General features: G+C 38.1%; 2 protein-coding genes across 2 annotated transcripts; both read right to left on the bottom strand.

Moving 5' to 3' along the window:
- Positions 1–12002: 12002 nt before the first annotated feature.
- On the bottom strand, positions 12003–14195 carry LOC144440629 (E3 ubiquitin-protein ligase TRIM56-like). The gene has a single exon (XM_078130015.1). It carries the CDS (start codon positions 14193–14195, stop codon positions 12003–12005), a length of 2193 nt encoding a protein of 730 aa, XP_077986141.1.
- Positions 14196–16136: 1941 nt separating this feature from the next.
- On the bottom strand, positions 16137–21885 carry LOC144441396 (tubulin polyglutamylase TTLL11-like). The gene is made up of 6 exons (XM_078130962.1): positions 21526–21885; positions 20655–20763; positions 18464–19173; positions 17895–18097; positions 16976–17269; positions 16137–16741 (listed from the first exon to the last, which is right to left on the bottom strand). The coding sequence occupies exons 1-6, from the start codon at positions 21652–21654 to the stop codon at positions 16510–16512; spliced, it is 1677 nt and encodes a 558-aa protein (XP_077987088.1). The 5' UTR covers positions 21655–21885; the 3' UTR covers positions 16137–16509.
- Between the last annotated feature and the right edge of the window lie 6062 nt (positions 21886–27947).

The raw sequence follows: 27947 nt of genomic DNA, 5'->3' as shown, positions 1-27947 counted from the left end.
GTCTACAGAGGTTTTACAACAAGCCTTCGACTCTTTGCTAAAACAGAATGAAGTTCTACATGAGAAGCTATCAGCAGCGGCGGTGACGCCCCTCCCTGTACCAGCAGCGCCTGTTCAAATACGACAAGAACCCTACGCAAACGCTGGACCACGGTCACGGGTAGGCCAGAGCTATAATTATTCTAACGTAAATAGACCGCCAGTAGTAACTCCACGTTATGGCGGTCGACAAGTTAATACGGCTAAGCAGATTTGTAAATTTTGTAATAAGCCAGGGCATTCAAGTCCTAATTGTTATGCAAATCCTGATCGTGGGTGTTACAATTGCGGGGAGATAGGCCATGTGGCCAGATTTTGTGATAGAAATGGTGCACGATATGCTTTTCCAAAAAACGGGTAAACGTTGCGAGACGAAAATTGTATAAGCAGTCAGATGAGAAATCTCGCAACGGAGTATCTTTAAATCTCAATTGTGTTAATTTGCCAGAGTCGATGATTGTAAATGATAATTTAATTAATGTGCGTATTTTTGATCGTAAAGTTTCAGCACTTATAGATACAGGTTCCGATGTATCAATAATTTCAGAGTCTTTGTTAAATAATATTCGTAAGTTAAGAAAGTGTAAGCTTTTCAAATCAAGTTATAAGATAGTTACTTTGCCAGATGGGCGTACTTTGCCTATTTTAGGATGTCTTAGAATTCCTGTTTTCTTTACTAATCGTGCGATTACTATGCAAGTCTATGTCCTCAAAGAATTGAAGCAGGATTTAATTATAGGCCATGATTTCTTACGTAGAAATGGAGCTATTATTGATTTTATGAAGCGCAAAGTTACTTTACGTCCATCGTCCCTTATACGCGCGTCTAAGACATATTCTATACCTGCTCGTTCAGAGTGTGTTATATCGGCGCGTGTTCGTGGGAATTACCCTAACGGTATAGTAGGTCATACTACAAACACAATGTCGCTTGCTCACATTGGTATTGCTACTGCGAGAGTTTTAGGTGCTGTGCAGAATGGGCGCGTTCCGGTTAGACTAGTGAATTGTAGGGATACGCCTGTAAAATTGAGGAGGGGTACCCGTTTAGGTAATTTCAGAATTTTGCCAGATGGTACTGATATCCATACTTTTGATACTAATGTTAGTCGCAACGGGCCAGTTGTACGTCCAAATAGGTTAAGTAAACAGGAGTTTTTAAAGGCATTTGATTTTGAAGATTCTACTTTAACCTCAGATCAGGTATTGCAGTTACAACAGGTATTATGGAAAAATAAGGATGCGTTCGTTGATGACACAAACACCTTGGGATATTGTGATATAATTAAGCATAGAATCAATTTAAAACCAGGTAGTAAGACCGTATCTCGCCCTCCATATAAAGCTTCTCCAGATAAGCGTGAGGAAATTAAACGACAAATTGATAAGTTGTTAGACCAGGGTTTGGTAGTTCCCTCTACTTCTCCTTACAGTTCTCCGGTTTTACTAGTACGTAAACCAAATGGTGAATTTCGTATGGTTATAGATTATAGGATGATAAATTCTATTACAGAACCCATTGCTTTCCCTCTTCCTGGGATAAAAGATACTTTAGATATAATTGGGAGTAAATGTCCAAAGTATTTTTCGACCCTAGACCTTAGTTCGGGATTTTGGCAAATAGCTATAAATCCTGACGATGTACATAAGACTTCCTTTGTCTCTCATTACGGTAAGTTTGCTTTCAAGGTGTTACCTATGGGAATGATGAATAGTTCGGCAAGTTTTCAAAACACAATACAGTTCGTTCTAATAAATTTGCTAAACGACTCATGCTGCGCCTACATGGACGATATTTTAGCATTCTCAGCAACATTTGAAGATCATTTAATTCATATTGATGAAGTTCTTACACGTTTACGCGAAGCCAATTTAAAGTTAGGACCACGGAAGTGCGTTTTTGGTAGGCGCGAGGTCAAATTTCTAGGTCACCGGGTCAACGAACACGGGGTCATGGCAGATCCTTCTAAATTGGAAGCTGTCAAGAATTTCCCCACACCAAAATCGGTTACAGAATTAAAGTCATTTCTGGGTTTGGCTAATTTCTATAGAAAGTTTATTAAGGATTTTGCCAAGATTGCGCATCCATTGCATGGTCTATTAAGGAAAGGCGTCGACTTTGTTTGGTCACGTGATTGTGAAATAGCATTTGATACACTAAAGACGGCGTTAATCTCACCTCCTGTACTAGCGCATCCACGGTTTAATGAGGAATTTATTCTATATACGGACGCGAGTAGTTTTAGTGTAGGTTATGTGTTAGCTCAAATTCAGGAGGGTGTGGAAAAACCTATATGCTATGGTGGCAGGGCGCTGTCGAAACCACAACAGAATTATACAGTTACGGAAAGGGAATTTCTAGCTTTGATTCACGCTCTTTCGCAGTGTGAGCAATATTTGCATTCTGTTCATTTTACGGTTATTACAGATCATGCTAACCTTCCCTATTTGATTAAGACTACGGAACCTTCGGGGCGTTTAGCGCGATGGGTACTCAGAATTCAAGGTTTCGATTTTGACATCGTGCACAGATCGGGCTGCAAAATTCCCCATGCAGATTCATTATCACGTAGGGTTTATGATGACGGAATTCATAATTCTGATGTAACTTCTGTTGAAACGGCTCCAGCGGCCTCAAATACACAATGTGTCCAGGTACCTTCTACTGATAAGATAGTGCAGGAATCCAGTAGTAATAAAGGTGACGTTGTTAATACGCAAAGTGTTGACAATGACCCTGTAGTTGACATACCAACCTTGTTTACTATTAGCAATGAAAATAGCGTTGACGACATGACTTGTTTGACTTTAGATTCCGATGACGAACTAATAGGTGTTAATGACATGAATGATGTCAGAAGGACAGGTGTAATAGCTGATAGGCAAAGAAACGACAATCATCTAAGACCGCTGATTGACTTTCTTGAATCGGGTGACTTACCGACTGATGATAGGCATGCTAAACGCATAGCAAGCATAAGTGCCAATTACATGATTATTGACAGAGTTCTGTATCATTTCTGGACGCCTAATAGCAATAAATCTGATAAAGACATACGGCGCCAGCTTGTTGTACCTAAGGATTTACGACTTTTGATTTTGCGGAGATTGCATGATGATGTTACTGGTGGACATCTAGGCGTTCTAAAAACGCTGGGTGTCATCAGACAACGTTACTTTTGGGATACACTTATTAAAGACGTTCATAAATACGTTAATAGTTGTGTACATTGCCAAATGCGTAAGCCGGGGCATAGAATACGCGCTCCTTTATTGCCGATTCCAGTTACAGGATTATTTGATAGGATAGCTATTGATTTCTGTGGGCCTTTTCATGTTACTAAATCAGGGAATAGCTATGTTCTTGTTATTACGGAATACTTATCGAAATTTGCATGGGCGTTTCCTACTAAGAATATGACAGCAGTTACAGTTGCTAACATCTTATTCGAGCACATATTCACGAATTACGGTTTTCCGAATGTTATCTTATCAGACCAGGGGCCCTGTTTCAATTCGCAAATAATGCGCGAATTTTGTCGTTTTTTCGACGTTTCCAAGCGTTTTGGAACGGCATATAGGCCTCAAACCCAGGGTATCGTCGAAAAGTTTAATTCGACGTTACTTGGAATGCTTTCCATGTTTGTTGCCGACCGGGGAGATGACTGGGACTCATACTTAGCGGCAGTTTTGTTCGCGTATAGGGTAGCGCCACATCATTCTACAGGTGTTTCGCCATTTTCGGTTCTGTTTGGAATGGAGCCACGCCTACCGCTAGACGTTACCTTGCTTCCCGCGGTTAGCAAATCGGCAAGTATCAATTTTCATCTGAAAGAATTAGCATCAAAACGAAATATTGCAATAAAGATGGCAATGGACAACATTAAAGTCGCACAGAAAAAAATGAAAGAGCACTATGACAAGAGAGCTGTACAACACGAATTCACAATAGGGGATATAGTTTATTTATATAACCCAGCAGTGAAACCAGGGAGAGCTAGAAAGTTTCACAAATATTATAGGGGTCCATATCGAATTGCTGATTTCATACCGCCACTCAATTATCGATTGCGTTACGTTCATTCAGGAAAGTTATATCCTAAATTAGTACACCATAACAGACTAAAGAAGGGTTCGCTCCGACCTACGTCCTTAGAAGGTAGTACCCCGGATGTCGATCTCGGTGACACAGACACAGACACGGACACGGAATCACCACAAAATTCGGGTGGTTTCGTTCCCCCTCGCCGTTCGCAGGCGCCCACGTCACCATCAACAGAAACCGAGAGCACAGAAAGTCGAAATAGCGACTCGTCTTCTGTGAGCGCAGAAAGTCAAAGTAGCGAGTCGGCTTCTGTAAGCGCTTCGATTCGGAACTCGAACGATAATCGATATAGATATCGACGTAGGCGAAATAAGCCGTCTTCACGAGTACCTATTGATTATGACAGTGATAGTTTAGCAGGAGAAAACGAGCCTGCTGGGGACGATACATATTATCGCATCGATAAGATTTTACGCGGACGGCACAAAAACGGTATTTTGGAATACTTAGTGAAATGGGAGGGGTATCCAAGTTCTGACAATTCATGGATACCGGAATCTTATCTGAACGATGAAGCGATTAAATCTTTACGCGATAATCCGGTTGTAATTACAGGCAAACGACGCTCTACTTAATAGTTCGCGCGGCTTCAGAACGGGTTCACTTAGTTAGTTTAAGGGATTTATATTTGTTTTCACCAAGCCCTATAACAGTCGCTCGCACATTTTAATGTCCACTTATTATTATTTTGAGTCGCTAGATGCTAATTGCCAGCCTAATAAGACGATTACTTATGAACATATTTTGAATATTCCTGTTTTATCTACGTTGTATAACAAGGAATTTGACACGGCACTGTTTGACTATACTTTCAATGACACACTAACTATGCAACTACCTCAGATTAAGTTGTTCACGGAAAGTTGGAATAAGTCTTTGTTCAGGGATAATAGATTAAAATTGGAATTGAATAGGGTTTCACAGATATTGAGAAACCATTCCGATATATACTTAACTCCCATGGATGAATTTAGTAATTATGTGGATAGTACCTTAGTTAAAAGTGATTCTTGGTTTGATTGGTTCGATATTCCAGGATATGTTAGTGTCATCTTCAACGTTATAACCATTTCAGCTGTGATATACTTATTTTTTAGGGTTAGACAGCTTTCTATAACTCTTGCGATTCTGAGTGCCAGTCCTATACGTGCACAAAATATACCGTGGGATTCAGTTGGCTCCGTGTTGGCGACAGAAGCCGGCACTGTTGTTAGCGGCGGAACCAGCGATATCCTACTTAATGCTATTGCGGTAGTTGGACTGGGACTTATTGTCGTATTGTGTTATAAGTGTAGCTTTAAATGTTTTAGATTTTGGAAGAAATGTTTTTGTCCAGTTAAAGTACCTATAGACGCAAAACTTTTGTTCTTGACTAATTCTAAGGGGTGTCAAACTGACTTTGGTACACAGGCTGATAGCGATTGTTTAGATATGCGCGAAATTATTATAGAGCCGCTCTGCGAAGATAGTTTGCTTGCTATGAATACAAGTAGCAGCGTGGTGGTAGCCGATGTTCATTCAGACATCCCCGACACGCCCCTTATTCGCCCTGCTAGTGTTGCTAGTGTTGCGGCCTCCCCTGAAGACGATACTCCCTCATGGTCATTATTTTAGGTCTTGCTTCGCTAACATTGAATTTTGGATTTCTTTTTGGATATTGACTACGATTTTTGACTACGGACTTGACTTGCATTCTAATTGCAGGATGCTATATTTTACTGTACTTTTGTAGAACAATCCGTTGCATATATGATTTACAATTATTTTCATTTGATTGTGTATTTACTTTTATTTTACGGGTATTGAATGCATGTTTTGAGACGAACATTTGGAGTTTTATCATGTTTTACGACTTATGCTGTCGTCTTTTCGGATTTTTTTGTTCGTGACATTTTATTCTCTTGATATTTTTTTCATATATTTACAGGACTGATCACTACTGTCGATTACTATCAATTACTGTATTCCATAATCAATATTTATATTAGATTACATCAAGTGCTATGTTTACTTTCATGTTTATTCCAGATATATATCAAGGTTACTATGCTATTTTAATCGCCTATTTGATTTTATAATTGGTTTACATTGTAATTTATTCTATGTATACATGTATTTATCTCATATATATTTATATACTCTGTATTTAACATTCCTTGAGACAATTTTACCTGATTACCGATTACATATTGTATCTGTGCAACGGTGTTACTTAGTTGTTATAAAAAAAAAACACAAAAACAAATTTACAAGAAAGTTTTGGCTATGCCACTCGTCATGTTTCTCCAGTTCTCAAGTCGCGGGTCGCTCCTTTAGGAAAACGGGGGGTGGTGTTACGATCCAAAATATCGTATTTCGGAATTATGGGAATAAATTCTACTTTTCGGCATTATAGGCCATAGGTCAGAAATAGACTGGCGATGACGAAGCTGGGCAAACATGATGTAACTGTAATTCACATGATTGGTTAGAGAAAAGTATATAATAACTTTTATGATGGCATGATCTTAGGGTGTGACTTGCTATTCGTATAGTCGTTGTGTAAATTCCATTGTATTCGAAGTATACTTTAGATGAGAATAAAACATTCAGAATCAGGAGAGGAGCTCACGAGAGACGAGCACTCGGGTAGGTGATTCTGGCAAGCCGAAATATCTTCTCAGTTGTGACTAATTCCCGACTTGGACCTGAACGATCCCGTACGAGAGTATGAGAGTGTGAGTGCTAGAGTGTAACATCTGAACTATCCATACTTATACCGTTCAACTCTACGACTCGCATCATTTACATTTATGAAAGTTGTAATTGTAGCAGTCACACCACTAACATCGATGCAATGCCAAAAAAATGATGGTAACAAAATTGAAATACTACCGGAAACCCAACACTATATAGTATATCACACACATTTAGAGCTAACTTTAATTTACTCATGAACATGTCAACAGTAATACAGAACCTGTTATCATTTTAAAAAATTTGGTTAGAAGTGCTAGTACTGCAAGAACGGGTATCGCGGCAGTCCAGGTCGTTTCATCACGCTCGAACTCTGTCTGATATTCACAATCATCATCATCATCATCATCATCATCATCATCATCACCACCACCACCACCACCACCACCACCACCACCACCATCATTATCATTATCATCATCATCATCATCATCATCATCATCATCATGTGCTACAATGTCATTGAAGCTTTTATGTACTTGATGTATTTAATCGTGTTAGCGCCCTTACCCAAGAAATGACCCAGTGCTTTCATTTTAGCAAGTTTTGTTTTGGGTAAATGTCCAGTTATTATAAAGACATGGCTCTACATGTATTCGATATAGCATGTGATACGATCATCTCGATTTCTCTTCATCAAAGTAAGGTGCATTCATATCGTTTTCAGAAATCATTACTGTATTGAAACATGTCCCATATTTCAACTTGGACGGTTTTGAAAAAGTTTCACTTCTAAACTCAGCTGACGGAGATTCATTTTATATAGAATTAAACTCAGTGTTGTTCAGAGACAGAAAATCGTACAAAACAACAGTAGGTGTGCAATATTGTGATTTGTTGAACTGTGTTTATTAACATTAGATTGCAATAACGAAAGTAAATGATTAAACTTGTTCTTCCTCAAGAAGTCATCTCACACTCACTTGTTATAAGTGTGCATACATTGTATAAACATGAAAATGTTAATTCAAAAAGTTATATTTTTTTGCACTGAAGGGAATGGGCATTCAAGAATCATGAATATTCAGTGTACAACTTCAATACATTGTTTGTTTTGCTTCCCGTGATGCAATAGCCCATGGCAAATATACCCTATGAAGGCACATGTACAACTTCATGCTTCTCTGATATTATTAGCTGATGTAACATTATGAAATAACTCTTTCAGAACCCATATTTTATTTAAAATAATTTCATATCCTGGAGTGGCGCCGGCATTCCCCTTTAACAATGTACATGCAATAGTTAATATTCACATATCTTCTAATTTGTGTGTATCTGTGTACTGTTGTACAAGACGGACATATAAGACAGTATCCACGCTCCATTAAGATTTCTTTCTCATATTTTCAACCAAGTTAGCTGTCAAGTTTTATACATTTTTCATACAATTTGTCATAGTAGGGCTGGGAATCAGAGATCACTCTCTGAAATTCATGTGGTAGAGAGGAGACATTAACTGTCGGTCCTTCACCTGTCCGTTTTTTCAAGCCATTACTGGACAAGAGAGATCCATACCAGAGATCTTCTTCAAAATATTGCGGAATGAAGTCTGGGCGAGTCCCTGCTTGCCAGGACAGCATACTTTCATCAAATGCAATGCCAACCATATCACAGAACTTCTTCATCATTATCGGTGGGTTTTCGAGTATGTCATCAGAATCTATCACAACCGGTACTTGGTGTAGATTTTCACAATGTGTTCATGTAACTGCCATATTCTATCATAACATTTATCATCAAATTCAAAGCTGGACCAGTTTGGTTCTTTGTTTGCTGAAACAACTCGATGATATGAACTTAATGACACTGATGGTTGACGAATCAGAAATGCATGTTGGTAACCATCAGGTATGGCATCAAGTCGGGGTAACACATTCATGGCAAAGTCTTTGCTGATGACGTGTTTGTTTAAGGTACGAGCATCTTCTAATCGCTTATTTACAGACGCATACGTCAGGCCTTTTACTACAGGGCGAGTATAAAATTCCTTACTAATTCTATCTTCACCAACATAATAAGCACCATCATATTCATCGCTCAGAACATAAGTATTTTTGCCATTAGCAAGGACTCGTAAGAAAGCTGTGGACATACACCGTGGAGCTGACCACAATAGGAGTCTCAGAAAGGGTCCGCTGTCCGAAATTGATTCATCTGCTGGAATGAAAGAAAAAAATGAGAATAATGTAGATTTCTAAATACTTCCTTGATAAAAAATTGAAAATGTTCTTTTATATGACATCACATACATGTGACATTTCTGCTGATGTCACATTATTTGACCTTGACTTTTATGAAAGATCACTGAATAGCAGCCATATTAATGGTAGAAACTCACTTTTTACTGCATATTAACTGAATAAATATGAATACATACAGGCATTTCAAGTGTCTTCCTGTATTAATACTATTATTCTTGTAAGTCATTGACCTTTCCTATTAACTTTACCTTCATGGTTAAGTACCAAAATCAAGCTATTTTGTGGTACATGTAGATACTATGATATACTCCAGTGCAAGTAATCTCCAGTACATGTACACATGTCATAATATATAATTTGTTACATAGAAATACAGTTTTGGGGATTTGTCTTTTACGAAGTCTTGTCATTCCATGAAAGCTTAAAGGACAGTGCCGCACACAAGCTGGGTTTATTTATTTTGGGATATGATTTTTCTTCTGCACATTACATGTTAATGGTTAATCATCACTTGCAATTAACTGAACTCAAGGTATTAGGATATAACGATCCGATGACTAAAGTATTATACATATTAAACAATATACAGGAACTCCATACTATGCAATCAACAGTTCTGACAATGCCAGAACACAAAATGTAATATCATAGATGCCATGCATCAACATTAACATTATAGTAGAATAATTTAATCAAAAGTTTTTGTAAGTATTTTCGCTCGAGTACAAAGGGTTAGACACTCCAGCTCGTGCCACTTTAAGAGTACATCCTGCCATGTGATTTGTATCTGTATCATGACAATTAATATCACAAAGGAGAAGGGCTTCCAGCTCCTTGATAGCCTGAAAAATCAAATTTATGGTTGCAGCCAATTCTTTTTACAATTAGAGTAAGTTGTATTTTCGATACAAGAATGTGACACTAGTAAAGTTATCATAGTTCAACATCAAAATAATTAAGCGATCTGTTTTTACAGTTACTGCAGTACAACAATATATATTCATCGTCTTGGCATGCACATTTTCAGTCACAGACGATTTATTTTACTTTAAACTCGCCCCCCCCCCCCCCCGCGGTAATTACTGGCTCGACCTTATCGCTGTGAATTAGCACGAACGTATACCGTGACCTGAGTTGTCCTTTGTGTTTTCCGAAAAAGGTCGAAGTCTCACCGTGCAGTGTAAATGATACACTACCATAAAATGACCTTTAATTCACACAAATTCAATGTACACGATTTAGTACGTCTGGAATACAGTCACGAATGTCTACCGCTCAGAAGAAACGGATAAACGTTAATCCTGATCGGAATAGCAACATAAAATATACTTTGCGTTTTTACACCAATTAAAATATTTTCTGTTGACAAGTACTATATGATAAAATACCCTTAAAATGCGGGTACTTAAAAAATGTCCTGTACTGCCGGTTCGATGTCCACGCATACATATACATGTATATATACTCACAACCGTTAATCCCTAAGGAAATATACCCCGCGAAATATGCGCACTGAGAACTCGGTCACATCGACGTCTAAATTAGATTCTAAGTCCTGTATTTCCAGGGATATGTTTACCCGTATTACAAAATCACTACAATATCAGAATCTATGGCGGCATACTGAGAGAAGGCCTCCCCTTATACCTCTATCCAGGACATCCATGCACAAACCAACACCATGTCCTACTATACCCAGATAAAATACTTACTGTCACTGTTCATGTCACACTGTCCGGATTCCTTAGCCATCGATAGCATAACTGTATAAACAAAGTGGATATATGGACAATGGTACCAATATAGACGTAGGTGGATTTCTCCCCAACGTCTAGAGTACATACAAGGTCACCCACTGAACAATGGTATTTCATAATCATAAGCTTAAGGGAGCCACCATTTTTTACAACCGGGTGGGTTCGGAGTCAGGGTTCGAAGTATCTCATGTGAAAATCCACAAATGATGTGTCCAAAAAACACAACAACAACAACAACAACAACAACAACAACAACAACAACAATAATAATAATTATAAAATAAGTATATAATAATACTAATTTTTATAATAATCAAGTTTATTTGTATATTAACCACCCTACCTGGGGTAGTTTTGTATGCTGAGTTCAAAACAGGGGATCATTTTATGAACATCTGTTGCCATGGTAACCAAAACCACCATAATATGTTAACCATTTTTTCCAAAATTTGACATAAAACATTGAAAAAAAGATAACACAGTGAAAATGTCCTTGTATTAGACATGTATGAGTTAGTGCTACCTGGTGTAACATAAATTGTTAAAATTGGATAGCTGTTTCCATGGAAACGTATGGTAGACGTGAAAATTATGTTTTCATTATATACACATACATTTCACAAATAACATTATACATCTGATAAATATCTTTTTATTTGGTAACCAAAATAACCATGTTATGTGATTTTTTGAAAAATTAGACATAAAACACTTTAAAAATTTCAAATTTAAGAAAAAACATCATTGCTGTTTGAATGTATGGGTTGGTGATATATGTTGTAACAAGGTTTCATGATTTTTGAAATTATCTGTATCAAACCTATGCAATTCTAAAACTCTAAAATCACCAGAATAAATTGTAACTAAATACCTAAAATATCACCAGTTTGTAGCAAGCCGACATAGTGAACAGTTTATGTTTTATGATATCATCATGTCTCGTGTCAGTTATTATTTCTTCGGGGATAGAAAAGTATGAATGGAATTTAAAGTGGGAAGTGTGAATGTAGTTTACACGTGTAAGATATTATATAAATTTTGGAAGTAATTTTATCTGCGTTTTCCAAGCTGTACTTCCAGGATTGGCAGGATACTAAGCTACATTTCCATTATCACTCCTCTCTTATCCTTCTCATCTTATTTGAGATTGTTTCTGTGGTCTCACTGTGCAAATACCTGGACACTGCAATCCTCATTATTGACCACAATAACATCAGCAAATGGCTTGTTGACAGTCACACATACACTGACTGGGCGATTCGTCATACCGTCTTGGCTTCCAATGCGACTGATGAATGTACCTTTTGAGTCAAACTTCAGCACCCTGTTGTTGTAGCGATCACACACGTACACATTTCCTGATTGATCAAGATCAATTCCTGCTGGGCAATTCATTTGTCCATTACGAGTTCCTTGACACCCAAACGAATACAAAAACTTACCCTCAGCATCATACACTTGAATGCGATGGTTATTTGAATCGGATACAAATACTTTGCCATCACTATCAATGGCAACGCCAACAGGATTTTGGAGTTGACCTTTGGCGTTGCCTTCACAACCAAACGAATCTAAGGCATCGCCGTTTTGGTGGAAAATGTGTATGCAATGATTGCTGTGGTCTGCAACATACACCTTTCCATTCACAGGACTAATTACAATGCCAAATGGACACTTTAGAGTGCCTTTCCCAAAGCATCTGACGACCTTGCCATTTTCAGTGTGAACAACTACCTGGTTAGATCCATGGTCTGTTGTAAATATGGTATCGTCCGATGCCCGTGCCGAGAACACAGGTTTAATAGTCGTGGAAATATCGCTAAATGTTACAGCGCACCTGTGTTGGCCCTGTTTGGTGAAGGACTGCAAACGACTGTTGCCATGGTCACACATCAATAAGTGCCCATCCCTGGTTGTAATCAGTCCCCAAGGATTGCACAGCTCATCCAAGCCATCTCCTTTTTGGCCGAATCTGTGAATCATGGTATTCGGTTGAATAAGTTTTATATCAACTGATGGCTCTTCTATGGCTTTCACAGGGGTTAAAAACTCGTTATTTTCCGTCATCCACCCATACACTTTCAACATCCACGTGCCATCTGAATTTTGGCTCAATTCAGCACCACGGACACTGTCATCATGTTTCGTCTGAACGGTATCAACGGGCGTGCCCTCATCTGGTAAAGTAGCTTTTTCGCCAGCACCAGAAGAAGAAACATCTACTTGTGGAATATTGGTACACTCAGAGGCATCAGTTTGAACAGCAATGTGTATCTTCCCTATGTTATTGATATCAGAGCAATTACTACATGGCTGGAATTCAAAGAAGTTTCTTTCTGCTTGGTCAACTACGGTTTGTGCTTGCAACACTGATTCTATATGTGTTGTGATCCCACTTTTTGCAACCATCATCTGCCCAGAATTCCCATGATGCATTAGTTTTTCGGCACACTCTTTTGCATTGTATAAATCTCTTTCTGCACCCTCCAGCTCTTTGAGCCGTGCTGTCAAGTTTACCTTATGCTTATCACACTCATCTTTAAGTTCTTCGAGCAATGTATACCCTTTCTGTTGTATCGAACATGAAACTTCATGACTTAGTTTGTGAATATGATTGTTCATCTTCTTCTTCTCTCCCTTGTAACACCTCTGGAGTGACTCTAAAGCTTCTTTGATTGACATCTGACTTTCACGGATTTCAGTAGCTTTGGTATTCAAATGACTGACCATCTCCTTCAACTCATTGGAGAATTCTATAGCAGCATCTTTCAGGTATCGATAGCTATGTTCTGGTCTAGGATGGTCTAGGACTGTACATTTGATGCATATAACCACACCACATGTGTCACAGAAAAATTCCACATGATTGGCCGGGTGGCTGTTACACCACAATGGTGGTTGCACCGGGTGTGGATTGCCTGAGTCACGATGCTCCTTAAGGGTCACAAGAACATGCAGTCTGCTGGTTGGGAATCTGGAGTGTGAAATGGCACACCTTCTACACATATCAAAGCCACAATCTACACAATGCTTCAGACATTCACCCTCTTCGCATCCTTCACATGTTGTTGATAATTTCTTGTCCGGCTTTCTGAAATAATGCATCCATTCCTTAATGAACGATTTAGTTGTGACTCTCGATGCACCACCGCTCGCTCCAAAATGATGTGATCTACGGCATACTGGACAGGTTACAGAACCAGATTCGTCAGCCAATTTACTAAGACATGGCCCGCAGAACTTGTGCTTACACGGTAGGATTTTCGCATCTTTATATACCTCTGCACAGATTCCACATTCGAAATTGCTCTCTGTGTTTTCCTCCGTTTTCTTTGCCTCAACAGGGGCGTCCATATTTTTCCAAAGTACCACTTCAGGCTTAATTATGGTAAACTGTTTCAATCGTTAAACATATTGTAGATGACACTTGAGTGTTGTTGCTGATGTTGCCGCTGTATCGTTATGTACACAAGTAACAACAAAGTCTCATTTCATAGAAAACCACTTGTTCTCGCGAATATTTCCAATCTATAATAGTCAATTATTCGGAATAGGTGGAAAACTCTGTCGAAAGCCATGACTGTACGTACCTCCATGGCCAAACGTATGCTTTCGAATACAACGCTATGTGAATAACCTGCAGATGACGTGGAACATTTTCACCATAAATAGATGGATCTAGTCTAAATACTGGTATATGTTATATGTGGGATCCATAGGCAATAACAGCATTCAGGCTAATATATGCATAATTATGCGGACTGTTACTGGCATTGTTGTTATTTTAAGGAGTAGGATATCACGCTTCAACATGTAGAAATGCGCAAATGGAATACAAATGGTACGGTGCGTGTTTCAAATAATATAATTTCAGTGACAGTTTTTTTAATTATAATGTCCTGTTATCGACTTCCTCACAGAAAATCGTCACATGCTAGTCGAACTGTTTTAATAATCTAACATCGACAAGCAGACTAGACACGAAGGCGAACAGGCAGATAGACAAACATACATACAGACAGACACCAGGCAGGCAACGAGACAGACTTATAGGCAGGCAAACAGACAGAAATACAAACAGACAGTTAGACAAACAGACAGGCAGTCTTTCACTTTATCATGAACGAAAACTTTATTAATGATGTGAAGAATTTCAATTTTTGTTTTTACCTTCCGTAAGGAAATGTTATGTTTTAGTTAGGGCTGTTTGTGTTTTCTCAAAAACGGCTGGTTCACTTCAAACGGAATTTGGAACACTAATCCTTTACGGTGATAACTAGGACTGAATAGGTTTTCATAATTATCATATGTATATTAATGAGGTATTTGCATAAATAAGATTTTCTGTAATTAGGCTATATGTGCTTTGAATTTCATATATTTGTGAAAATACGTATACATTGATGTTAACAGAGCGCACGTGTCCAATAAATCTTACCAATGTAGATTCGAAATTTAATGAGCAATTTGTATAATTAATGATCTTCAGTACTTCGGCTATATCTTAAGATTGCACACTTGAAATTCCATATAATTTGGTAAATACATTATCCATAACAATGGTAATATAATTTGATGTGCGTTCTTCCAATTAATATATTGTGTGTGTACAAATCGCTTCTCGTTTTGTCTATCCAGCCATTTCAGCGAAAAGAAATTACCGCACACTTTCTATTGCAAGTATCATGTGACTCGGCGTACGTATGTCACACATCCGTCACGTGACCAAGTTTTGCCCTTTTAACTGACTAAACTCCTCCACTATTGGTACCATTGTTATATAAATTCAGTTGCATTTTTTAGTGTAAAAATCTTCAAATATGTAAATATGTAAGTAAATTTCTTGATAGACTATCGATGATTATGTTGTGGTATAAATATTACTGAAAATACAATACTTCAATTCTTATCTGTAAATGAATGAGTTGAGCCATCCATCAATTTGTGGAGTTCCTGCGAAGAAATTACACTACGAACGTTGAGGGCGTAAATCTCGTATCTCGACAAAATCCGTTCATTACCTGATAACATATACCACGGAGGTATAATGGAAGAAGACAATGGTATTTGTGGATATAGACGAATACTACACCAAAGGTGTATGATTCTAGAAAGACAATCCAAGTTTAAGTTGTCCACAGGATCAGGAAAACAGGGATCCGGATTAATATAATGCCACTTCAGGAAATAAGAGCCGAACACTTAGGCTTCTGGAGAGTCATTTCATGATTTAATATCACTTATTTTTCGCTCGCGATCGGTTGCCAAGAAACATCAAATTGAAACTATTGCTGTTGTTTTTTCAATCGAACACCATGCCTCGTGAATCTTAGCATACATGAATATTTAATAGCTATCCATTGAATATTCATGACTATTTAACTGCAGGAAATAAGCTCTTAGGAGTGGAGTACGGTGTTCCACTAAAAAAATGGAGGTGAAAAGAAGTATCAAATTGGTGTTTCTTGGCAAAAGATGGCATTTGTGATGTGAGCTCATGAAATAACTCTTAAGAACCAGAGTTTATGGAAACACCTTAAGTTTATGTCCTGGAGTGAGGTTCCCTTTTAATAAGTGCTCGAAATGCTAGATTTTGATATAAAGATTGTCTTGATATTTGATATTTGCTAACAGAGTGACGCATTCTTAATGTGAGATTGACTTGTGTTTACAGTCTTTCGATTTTCGCCTCACACAAGTTCAAGAGTTTTAATAGTCGTTCGACTTTTCCAAGTGCTGGGAATTTACGTCCAGCAATAATTGAGACGATATCTACAAAGCCATAGAAGCATATGCCAGACGAACTGCCTATTCCGACACCGTTCCATTTATTGGCTATTTCGATGAACAGAATATCAGCCGATGCTGTTGGGAAAGTGACGGAACACAGTTTACATACCCTGTAAAAAACAAATAAACAAATGGTATTTTAGTAAATAAGCACACACACACACACACACACACACACACACACACACACACATGCATGCACGCACGCACACACTCACACATACATACATACATACATACATACATACATACATACATACATACATACATACATACATACATACACATATATATACAGACAGACAGACAGACAGACAGACAGACAGACAGACAAATAAATTTACCTGGTATATTTCCTGAAGACAGACGCACCCATCGTCAACCCACCACGAGTCCCTATAAAATAGTTGAAAAGTGCCGATACTCGCTCTAATATTCTCAAGTCTTCGTATTCTTCACCATATTTGGCAGGATATAATTCATCCAGGTTTGCTTCAGGAGTTGCGAAATTGTCTTCTGATGTTAATGATGATGACGTCACCGTCGATGATGAATCTTCCAGACTAAGTTTAGAGAGAGTTTCAGATTCCTCGTCTGTCTTTGTCCTTTGACTGGTTGCAGTTTTCTGAGAGGAATATCTGAAAGAAAAACCGATATACACAATTGTATCAGCAGGTGTGAATTGCTACTGCCAGCGGATTTCAAAATACCGTTCAGCTATAATTGTTTGATACAACCATGCAGAAATTAATTTAGAAACTGCACATGCTACACTTTCACAACAGGATTGCAATTTATTGCTACATTTAGTCTGAATGAAATAAAAAAACATTTAAATCAACGTATTGCAACAAGATGAAGACACACGGGTGCCAATAATGTTGCATGGTGGCACGTCAGTTCATTTAATTTAGACAAAATGTTGCAAAAACTGTATTCATTCAATCTTGCTATTATTTTAACGTGTAGCATGTGTTTCTTATTGGTTTCTGTGTGATTGTATCAAACAGAGCTGCTTAGCAGTATTTTGAATCCGCTGTGGGATTGAATATGATATTACATTTCGTAACTTCTGCGGTTGTTTTGACCTAGAAATCTTGCCGTAAAACCACAAGACCTATTTCAAGTTGCAATAACGTCCAAACACGCCCCAAAGCCTTGTTCATCACGCGAGGGCAGACAAAATACTCTTGCCAAGTGCTTTCCATGTCTCTCAATTTTAGAAGACATCTGTGACAATTCAAAGAGGATTCATGTACTTACTTTGATGATGGCCTTGGACAAACCAATTTCAGAGTTTCCATAACAAGGGGAATTTTGATAATCTCGTCAATAGGGCTTGAAACCATTTCTGTTACCCCTGGGGCTGTTTCGCTCTCATGTTCGAGACATAAACTCGGTGATCCGTTTCCTTCCAGGATGTAAGGTTTCAAGTCTGACGTAATCAGGATATCAAGACCTAAAATCTGTGACGTTAGAGAGCGTTTTGTTAATTATCTTATTTGTCAATATATGCATATTGTACATTTGGTATGTACGGCTCGAATATTAATTGTCAAGGATAACATCCAATGTTTGTTTTGCATGCAACATGTTACCGTTACACCCTCTCACAAAAGATGGTTTCAGAGTTTGTCAAACGTAGATATTTTTTAGAGGAATGTCAGGCGAAAACATAATATTCTAGAGCATTTACATCCAAAATTGCAATTATACAGCGCATACAGCAACATCCAAGTTTTCATAATTAAACAGTGAATTCTCAAAGTATCCTTCACCTTCGACAATTGGCTTTTTCATTATATAGTATTATAACAAAGTTATAAACTTACCTGGAAGTAGGAAACGTCACTTTTTCCTGACATCATCTCAGTATTACAATGAACTTTCAATTGTGGCGTCAGTGCGATGATCGTCTTACACACAACACGTTCGATGTCTTCACGAAGTTTATGAACGTCACTACCGTTGTTATGCAGAGTTTCAAAGACACTCGACATTGTACGCTTACTGCCTGTGGTAATATCTTCCGTGTGTTTGTAACCACCGCTCTTTTTGTTCAACGAATAATTAGTCAAGTGCATATATATGTGATGGAGATTTTTGTCCGTCGGTTTATGGTAATCTTCTGTGCAAAACCGTGCCATTCCCTCGTTGTACAAGTATATTTTCAATGGATCAAGGCTGGTGATAACCACGTATATTCTCAAATCAAATTTCTTTTTCTCAACAAGAAGAGGGTGTGTTATGTATTCCTGCACTATCGCAGGTCGTGTAGAAATGTTAAGTTTAGCCTTTATATCCTGCGGATTTCGAAGTAAAAAAATTCCATTTCCTTCGGATGCGTCAGCAGGTTTAAATATATAACAGTTGCGACGTTTGCCTTTCCTACTCTGCTTGGCTGTAGTTTCCGACATGAATTCTTCAAACTGTTCAGGTACTCTCCATGACCTCGGATAAAAGTCGTACTCGTCTGGAAAGATCGCCCTCATGCTGTCGAGTATGCAACTGAAAGCTGCCTTATCCAGCACATTCTTCATTCCTTTAAACAATCAAACAATATCAGCTTATTGTGTTTGGTATTTCAATGTATTTTTCTTTAGAGCCGGAGAGAGAGAGAGAGAGAGAGAGAGAGAGAGAGAGAGAGAGAGAGAGAGAGAGAGAGAGAGAGAGAGAGAGAGAGAGAGAGAGACAGAGAGAGAGACAGAGAGAGAGAGAGAGAGAGAGAGAGAGAGACAGAGAGAGAGAGAGAGACAGAGAGAGAGAGAGACAGAGAGAGAGAGAGAGAGAGAGAGAGAGAGAGAGAGAGAGAGAGAGAGAGAGAGAGAGAGAGAGAGAGAGAGAGAGAGAACCTTAAGTTTTGTAATTGTATTCAGTAAAGGACCGCTCCTGAGGTTTAATGTGATTCAATAATGAGCAAAATGTTTTGTGACCGCCCTTTTCAGACGATCAGAATTTCATGACCCCCTCTACTCCCCATATGTTGCTTGTCCACCAGAGTGAAAGACAGACAGACAGACAGACAGACAGACAGACAGTGAAAGGGGAGGGAGAGATAAAGGAGGGAGTGTGAGGGAAAGGGAGATATATATTGGCGAAGATGAATTGAAGTAAAACCGTGACTTGAAGAAACAACCTGTTGATTCATGGTTGAATGGGTTTGATCAATAGGAGTTCTTAGTTCTAAATTTGGGTATTACCATCTCTAGGGGCAGTCTTACTTGATGAACACCTTTTGCCCTTTAGTATTCCTGTGCTAGACAATGTTATACCTGTATGCATATACACAATGGAATCACAACGTTGTATGCGGTTAACTGATGTGAAACATGCCCATATTAAGATAGGAAAGTTGTCGGGCACTGACAAACAGGGGCTGTGCGTTGTTAGTCTGTAAGTTGAACAAATCATTTGTTCCCTCGACCTTTGCTTACTCAGATCATTCAGAATTTTATCCTTTGTGTCACAGAAATAGTTCGTATGCTATTTATGAGAACAGTGATTTTAAAACAACAACATACATTTAGCACTGACTGTGACTTACTATTACTTTACCATTATATTTTAATGCAAACGTCACATCGAAATTTAGTGTCAGTACGAAAATATTTTATTTTGTTGCCCATGCGTTCCCTTATTTCATAAAGTTTGCAAACAATCGAAATCACAACTATTCTCTTCGCATTATATATTTGATGTCAGTGCCCTCAATTTGAGTTATGAATGTGAATACATTTGTATTACGGAATCCGAATAGGTCAGGAGTGTTAACATTTTGGTATTTATTTGTGGCTGCAAAAAGGTCATAGACTGTGACATTTTCAACTACTAGTAAAAAATCTGAATTTTTCTTTTTTGATATTAAAAAAATGCGTTTTAGTCGTTCGATTTGTCCTTCTGGTTAACAAAAAAAGAATCATTTTCAGATGGCTAACTGGCGTGCTTTTCGGGTTATAGTTAGATTTGTCATCGCTAGCAACAGACAATTGTCGAAGACACGATATGATACGGGAAGGTAGTTACCTGGAAACACGTTAACTCGACCGGACGTGATCGTAGAATCTCGTGCATATACCTGTCCGTTGTGATACCAATAAATATCGCAGGGTTTCTGTTCGCTTCTTAATCGTACCTTGAGGGAAAAAAGTGAAAGTAAATACTCTGTACTATAGCCCTATAACAGCAACAACAAAAGACGTGAGTGATTCATTGATGAAGAAAGGTCAAGCAAAATACGTTGCACACCCTGCGCAGACAATGAAACAAGTCGACAATACAACTACTTTTATGCGTTGTACGTATACATGTCTTCAGTCATATCGTTATAAATACTGCGATTTGGCGTTAGTCACTGGCTAGGGTAATTGTCCACTATCATGAGGCATTTTTGTCTTCCTTGCAAGTGATTGTTATGTTAGGATATATACTATTAGTACGACGACTAATAGAATGATCATTTCACCTGCACATACTGAAACTCGAAAACTTCTTTTAAAATCAAGTTCTATTGGGATATTTACTAGGCAAAATGATAGTTATTGATGTTGGAAATCGTGCGCATGCACTATAAGTGAAGGTTCAATGAAAACCAATGACCCGGATTCAGGTTTAGTTAGCAATCAATCCGTGTTGTAGAGGATGAACTCGCCCTACGCAGTTTACTCCACTGACAACACGGATGGGGCTAATCTCAGATCACTATCTCTACAGTGGTCTGAGGGCTAATCAAGCATATATATATGGCGTTTACCACTTGTAAATGCAACAAACTAAATTCAGTAATTATGTCAAAGAGGTTGGACGAATCTGGTGGTCTTGACAATCGAGATTATTTATCAAAGTCTCATCAGAAATGTAAATTAGTGTTACGTCATAATTAAATGTTTCTGCTTACCTCTTTCCACCCCGATCCCAGTTCTTCCAAAGCGATACCAACAACATACTGGGCCTTTGATGTATCTACAGTGATCGGTCGTCGTACCCGTCGTCTGCCCTTGCTTTCGCGCCTTCTCTGAGAGCTCATATTTTCGCTGTAATATTAAACTAGATGCACCAACCAACCCGGAAGTGGAGTTGCCGAAAATGTAGCCTACGAATGATCGTCGTGAGTGTCCGCGCAGTAATGACTACTTTGAATAATCAACAAATACCTCACGTCAGTGTGATTGTAGAGTTATAATGCTCTCTTGTGAACGACTGTTTTGTTGTTAGTCATCTCATGGTCTTGCGTAAGCGATGAACAGTATTGGTTGAAGACGTATAGAAATAGGCAGGCTTATGGCCACCATGACATAAACGGTGACACCTGTCGGTCAGGGGTCAAATGTGTTTACAGCCACTCGCAATTTATGTTGCTAGGTACACGGCCTATAGCCAGTGTTTGTACCACCAAGGTACTTGCTAGTGTATTGTACAAAGACTAGCCCGAGGGACACGTATTCTATATTCTTTAGATTAGTTTTACCCCCCTGGAGCAAATTAGTTTTGTTATTTTTTAGGCGTATAGTCTCTCTCTCTCTCTCTCTCTCTCTCTCTCTCTCTCTCTCTCTCTCTCTCTCTCTCTCTCTCTCTCTCTCTCTCTCTCTCTCTCTCTCTCTCTCTCTCTCTCTCTCTCTCTCTCTCTCCTACTAGCCTATTACACGACAATGGGCCAATTCACCCATGGATCTCCCCTAATGAATCCAAGATCTACCTGCCCTAAGCAACTGTTGACGAAAACCCATAAAATGAACATATATACCCAACGTCATTTCATTATAGGTGTTGGACACCTGACTTCAGTAATACTACTTGTCTATATAGGCAGTGGTATTATGCCATTAGGTAGTTGTACAACCGCGAATTTATTTACGTAGAACATCTACTCATTCTGTGTTACCATGGGGGTCCCCTCCCCTTATACCTCCATGGTGTTAGTTTTACCACTTTTTCACGTCCGACGTTTAATTTCAGACACGAAAAAAAACAACAACAAAGAAAACACTCTGCGCCTGCGGCATGAGGGAATGAATTCCAGAGAGATTACCACGTGAGCTGGGTGAACACGCCGTACTTCACTGGAGCTAGACTGCACAATAAATAGCACCGTGACGGGTCAACGCAACCCACGGACTGTCTTGTTGATTGATGTCGCTGTATAAATTGGTAAACGCTTTGCATAACAATACAAAGTACCTTTTACAATAATGACTCCAAGCATAATACCCATTGTCCATAATTTGAATTTGCTGTTACCTGCATCGTCAAGGTCTTATGACGTCACCTACTTATAAGGTACAAAAATAGATAATGTGTTGACGATTCCGATTATGAACCTTTTAAAATAATATTTAGAACTGGTATTGATGGTATTTCTTGTGTGTATTTTTGTGAGACTGCGGCGGACTTGGGCAGCTATGATTTGTTTGACAATATCAGGTTGATTGCCATTTTCACCATACGGTTCTCTCAAACTACATGATAAAGTATTAGGGTGTAGATTGGGAAGGGAAAAAGTGTCAACACAATCTTAACAAAACAAACAAACAGACAAACAAACAAACTATAACTATAACAACAACAACAACAACAACAACAACAACAACAACAACAACAACAACTTTTGGTAGCCTTTAGAGGGGAATGGATCATAACAGCCTCTATACGTAATATCACAGGCGACATGAACAAGTTAGAGTCGGCAGAGTAAACAATAGGTCCGACTCCAACGCTATCTTTTTCATTTCTGATATGATTTTAAAGTTGTCCGGTTCCGTCATGAGTCAGCGTTGGAAACGTTTCATTGATAGTTGCTCACACATACACATCGCCGACACATACCACCAAGCACTGTTTGTATATCTGTCTATGACTAAGGCTAAAATCAGCCGAACCCGTAGTACTGTATTACGCTGTGACGGGGCACCCTCGCACATCGGTCGATCTCTTTTGGGCCGCGCGGCGAAGGAGGAACGAAACGACGTATCTTACAGTCTAACCAACACATGAATTGATGGTCGAAAAAAAACATCTCTGTAATTACTAAACACCAATCAAATGTTTTGATTTGTGTGTCGAATTTCGCACCTTTTCATTCTATTAATTTACGAAAAACACAAATAAGAAAAAAAACATGACATGGTGGGGATGCTATCTTCGCGATACTAGTCGATATTGTCACGGCCTGGTTATATGGTATACATGGCGAATATCACTTTAATAAATGAAATTAAACATACGGGTATACGTTGCTGGCATTACATTGGACACACTTTGCATATAAAATGAATTTAATTTATACATACATACATACATACATACATACATACATACATACATACATACATACATACATACAAATGCATATGGAACTTGTAAGTCAGTCCTTATAAATAGATGTAAAATCCCACGTTTCGAATAAACATTCTTTTCAAGGGAATATCGGCGAGCTTCAGACATGTTAAGTACACACCTGGACACATATGAATGCTATACATACATACATACATACATACATACATACATACATACATACACACACATACATACATACATACATACATACATACATACATACATACATACATACATACATACAGTACATGCATACATACATGGATACATACATACATACATACATACATACATACATATACATACATACATAAATACATACATACATACATACATACATATATACATACTAGTACCCAACCCAAAATCAAAGCACAACCTGCTGCAAGGTTTGGAAAGTGGGTCTTAGACCATGTACGATTCGTACAAAGCTTGTCGACGTCAGTATAATACCATCAATAGTCTCTCGAACTGCATGCGATCCTACGAACGCAACACTGAGTTGGCAGCACGGTAATGTGATAGTCGACGGCCATATTTATCAGACCGTGACGACAAGCTATAAAGTAACACATCATACATTTTCTGAATGACATTCTTCGTATGAATATCTGAACCGCTAGAAGTCATGTCATTTCTTCTCGTACGTGACAATCTAAAGACCAAAGCTATTATTATTTTGTTTTACAATAACCCGAGTTTTCGCGTAGGATAGCCAACGAACGTACAAACACACTGAAACTGATCAAATAAAACTAATGATGGAAATGAAATTAAAGAATTGAACATTAATTTAGAGACCCCGATACGTCGTTAAACGCAAATATCGCTTAATGTCAAACAGTTTCAATGTGCCTGTTTGTCTACTTCCTCTGTGCGGTTATTAGAAATGATGGAACTGAAATTAAAGAATTGAACATTATTTTAGAGACCCCAATGCGTCGTTAAACGCAAATATCGGGGAAAAAAAAAACATTGATCAGAAAGAGAAAGAAAAAATCTGTGCCACTTCTGAGCTGCATCGTAGGAATGACTAAACACAATCATATCACAAACCATATTTGAATTCAATTAAAACACGTTTTGGTTCAACGTCATGATTTTGCAACCTTCCCCCAACAACCAGAATTCTTGAGTCACCGCCATGCGGCATGCGTCATGGAATAGAATGTCAACTTCTCTTTGATGTTCCATTCTGCCCGATAAAGGGGGAACGCGAACAAAGTTTTGTCAGGGTAATTAATTAAGGTGTAGAACTATTAACTCTGTTCGCTTCATTGCCTTATAGTATATATACAACAGATAATGAACAGACTCTTCTAAATCAATTTTCAACTCTATGATTCTAGAAAAGTCGTGCAATGAATTAATTAATAAATTAACTTTTAAGGTCCCCCCATGACATACAGAAATACAATGGAGTTAAAATCGATCATGGCTGTGTTCCAACAAAAACTGCGCATAATTTGAAAAAGCTGTTACTGACCAAGAAAACGTCCCGCGCATGTATTTGCTACATGACCTCAAGTGCCACCGCTGAGTTCACAATGTACAGTATAAGATTTACTCATACACTAGGTGTAGGACATTGTCATGGTTCTAAACTTCTACACTACACCCTCTTTGTTCAGACATACTTCGTTCCTCTTTGGACTTTTTTTTCTTCTTCTTTAGAACATCAAGCACTAACTACGTTTACAAAAGACTGTGGAATTTGAAATAACCCTTACTCCGAGACTTTCAATAATGTGAAGACTCCCTTCCCCATTCTTTTACATCGTTTTCGTATATCACTTCTTGATTGATTTGCGCTTTCAGTTCCGTTCGCGTAGACGAATAAACAATTTTTCGGCATCTCCGACGTGCACGTGATTGTACATGTTTATATGAGAAATATGGAAAGATCCACGTGTACACATGGTGTTTGAGCAAGCAATGTAACGTAGCACTGACCTGGAGTATCTACAGTAAAGCCTCTGACCGCTAAACTAATGTGGTCTGGCCAACCAACAGAAATATAAAACTCTGTGTGTTCGAATTGTGGCCCATGCCACAATGTGACGCAGTCAAACGCTTGAGTGCGAACTCATTCAGCTATGACAGAAACTTCCATCAGTATCAACTGTTACAGTTGACATTTTTCACTTTTCAGAAAAAAATCACACGTTTCTGTCACCAATTATAATACAGGTGACGTTTCTTGACCTTGAAAAACGATCGTGAAGATGTATAAAAATCAAGCTATACATAAAAAAATTAGAACGGATTATAAGTGACATCGCAAGCGTGTACACAGAAAAACTGACTTGAGGTTACAGCCCAGTGGTTAAGTAGGAGTGGTTAACAGAGAGAAAAATATTATCGTAGGCTGTATCATATTTTAGGAACAACAGGTCGTTGCTATACAACAAGGAACACATGCCAGTGAAAAACACAAGTATACTTTTTCGCAAAAACAACAACTGAATAATTATTACTTACGGTCTGACCTACCATTCATTTGATTGGGCGGTTTGAAAATTGGATGCAAATCTGAACCAATCATCTCCACTTTTCTTTCGAATCGATGGAAACAAGAAGTACATATAGTAGCTTCTTAATGTGTTCCACAGAAACGAATATCGGATTTCTGCTTATAGGTGCTAGGGTAACACGTAACGTTGCTGTAAACAAAATTCAAATAAACGCCAGCCTTCGCTGTAACGACATCAGCCGTGTGAGAGAGGTTTTAAGTTGAAAGAAAAGGCTGCAAAAATGAGGTACGTAAGAAATAAGTTCATTACAAATCCCCGCGTGACAAAAATTAAAGCTGATAATAAGTTTGTAATTAAGAAAGAATAAGTTTTTTTTTTCACTTTATTTACATTACGGTATTAAAAATGCGACATGACGTTTTCACCCCAAATAAATCAATCATGTTGTTAAAGGATTCTGCGATGACTATTTTTCAACTGAAAATTTGAATTAAACGATCGATGTAACTTTTTTATTTTCGGATTCTTCAATCACGGAACGTATTCTATAAGTGCCACCAGGAAATATCGCTTCAATTAGAAAGAATACCAGGAAGTCCGACGAGAATGTTTTTGTTAAAGCTGTACGAGTCGCAACTGGAATGGTTTAAAAAAAAAATGTTTTGCTAGACAAAAACTTACTCGTAATATTGTACCCCGTGCAGAGTATCACATCACCTGTAGTGAACGTAATTTTGTAGTTGTATACACGATAAATAAAATCAACACGACTTTTTGGTTCACACCCAAAAATGAGCGCCCTCAAGGGCGATTTCAACGTGTTTCTATCTGTACTGCGTATGGACAATATCGACGACTGATTAACATGTACTGTGTCTAAATATTGATATTTGAGCAACTTTCAGTGTATATATTGCGATTGGTCGAAAATGATACTCTCGTTACAACTAGTACAATTTTAACACGGTGTCAGAATAAAAACCATACTTTCGCTTAAGATTTACACTTACAACTACACTATCTACAGATAATATTGACCACTAATTAACATATACAATGTCTTTTTATAACTAATTGATCAAATTTTAGTGAATATATCTTTTGGTTATTTGATGAGAATTTTTATCCAGTTGCAGCGAGTGCAGTTTTTTTTTAATTTCTCTTATTTTTCCTTTCGAAAATCGATGTTCTTTTTTATTTTTTATTTATTTATTTATTTATTTTTTTTTTTTTGGGGGGGGGGGGGTCTCCGTTACACTGACGTAACCTGAACGATGCGATGTCGTGTCGATGTAACTTCAACTTTTCAAGCCCACGTCCCGAATGCCAATGAGTTTACTGGCCGAGAGAAAGCAAGCTAGATTATCAGGAGGACATATGTTGTTTACAGTTATCGAATGACAATTGATGTTACTAAGTATAGATTACAGTTTAATCGTTAAACATTCTGCCTCTAAATACTCGTGACTCTAGGATATAGGTAATACGATATTTGTGTCGTGAAGGTAGG

This window comes from Glandiceps talaboti, chromosome 10 (assembly GCF_964340395.1).
Source record: "Glandiceps talaboti chromosome 10, keGlaTala1.1, whole genome shotgun sequence".
In the NCBI taxonomy this organism is placed as follows: domain Eukaryota; kingdom Metazoa; phylum Hemichordata; class Enteropneusta; family Spengelidae; genus Glandiceps; species Glandiceps talaboti.
Note: the sequence above shows the minus strand (reverse complement) of the source record. Positions and strands in the feature narration are given on the sequence as shown.

What these genes read in the sequence shown, in the direction of transcription:
- LOC144441396 (XM_078130962.1), bottom strand. Translation starts at nt 21,654, where the DNA reads ATGAGCTCTCAGAGAAGGCGCGAAAGCAAGGGCAGACGACGGGTACGA. An exon ending in GTGACGTTTCCTACTTCCAG is followed by an intron (nt 18,098 to 18,463) that starts GTAAGTTTATAA and finishes CTAACGTCACAG; the next exon opens with ATTTTAGGTCTTGATATCCT. An exon ending in GTCTTCAGGAAATATACCAG is followed by an intron (nt 16,742 to 16,975) that starts GTAAATTTATTT and finishes TGTTTTTTACAG; the next exon opens with GGTATGTAAACTGTGTTCCG.
- LOC144440629 (XM_078130015.1), bottom strand. Translation starts at nt 14,195, where the DNA reads ATGGACGCCCCTGTTGAGGCAAAGAAAACGGAGGAAAACACAGAGAGC.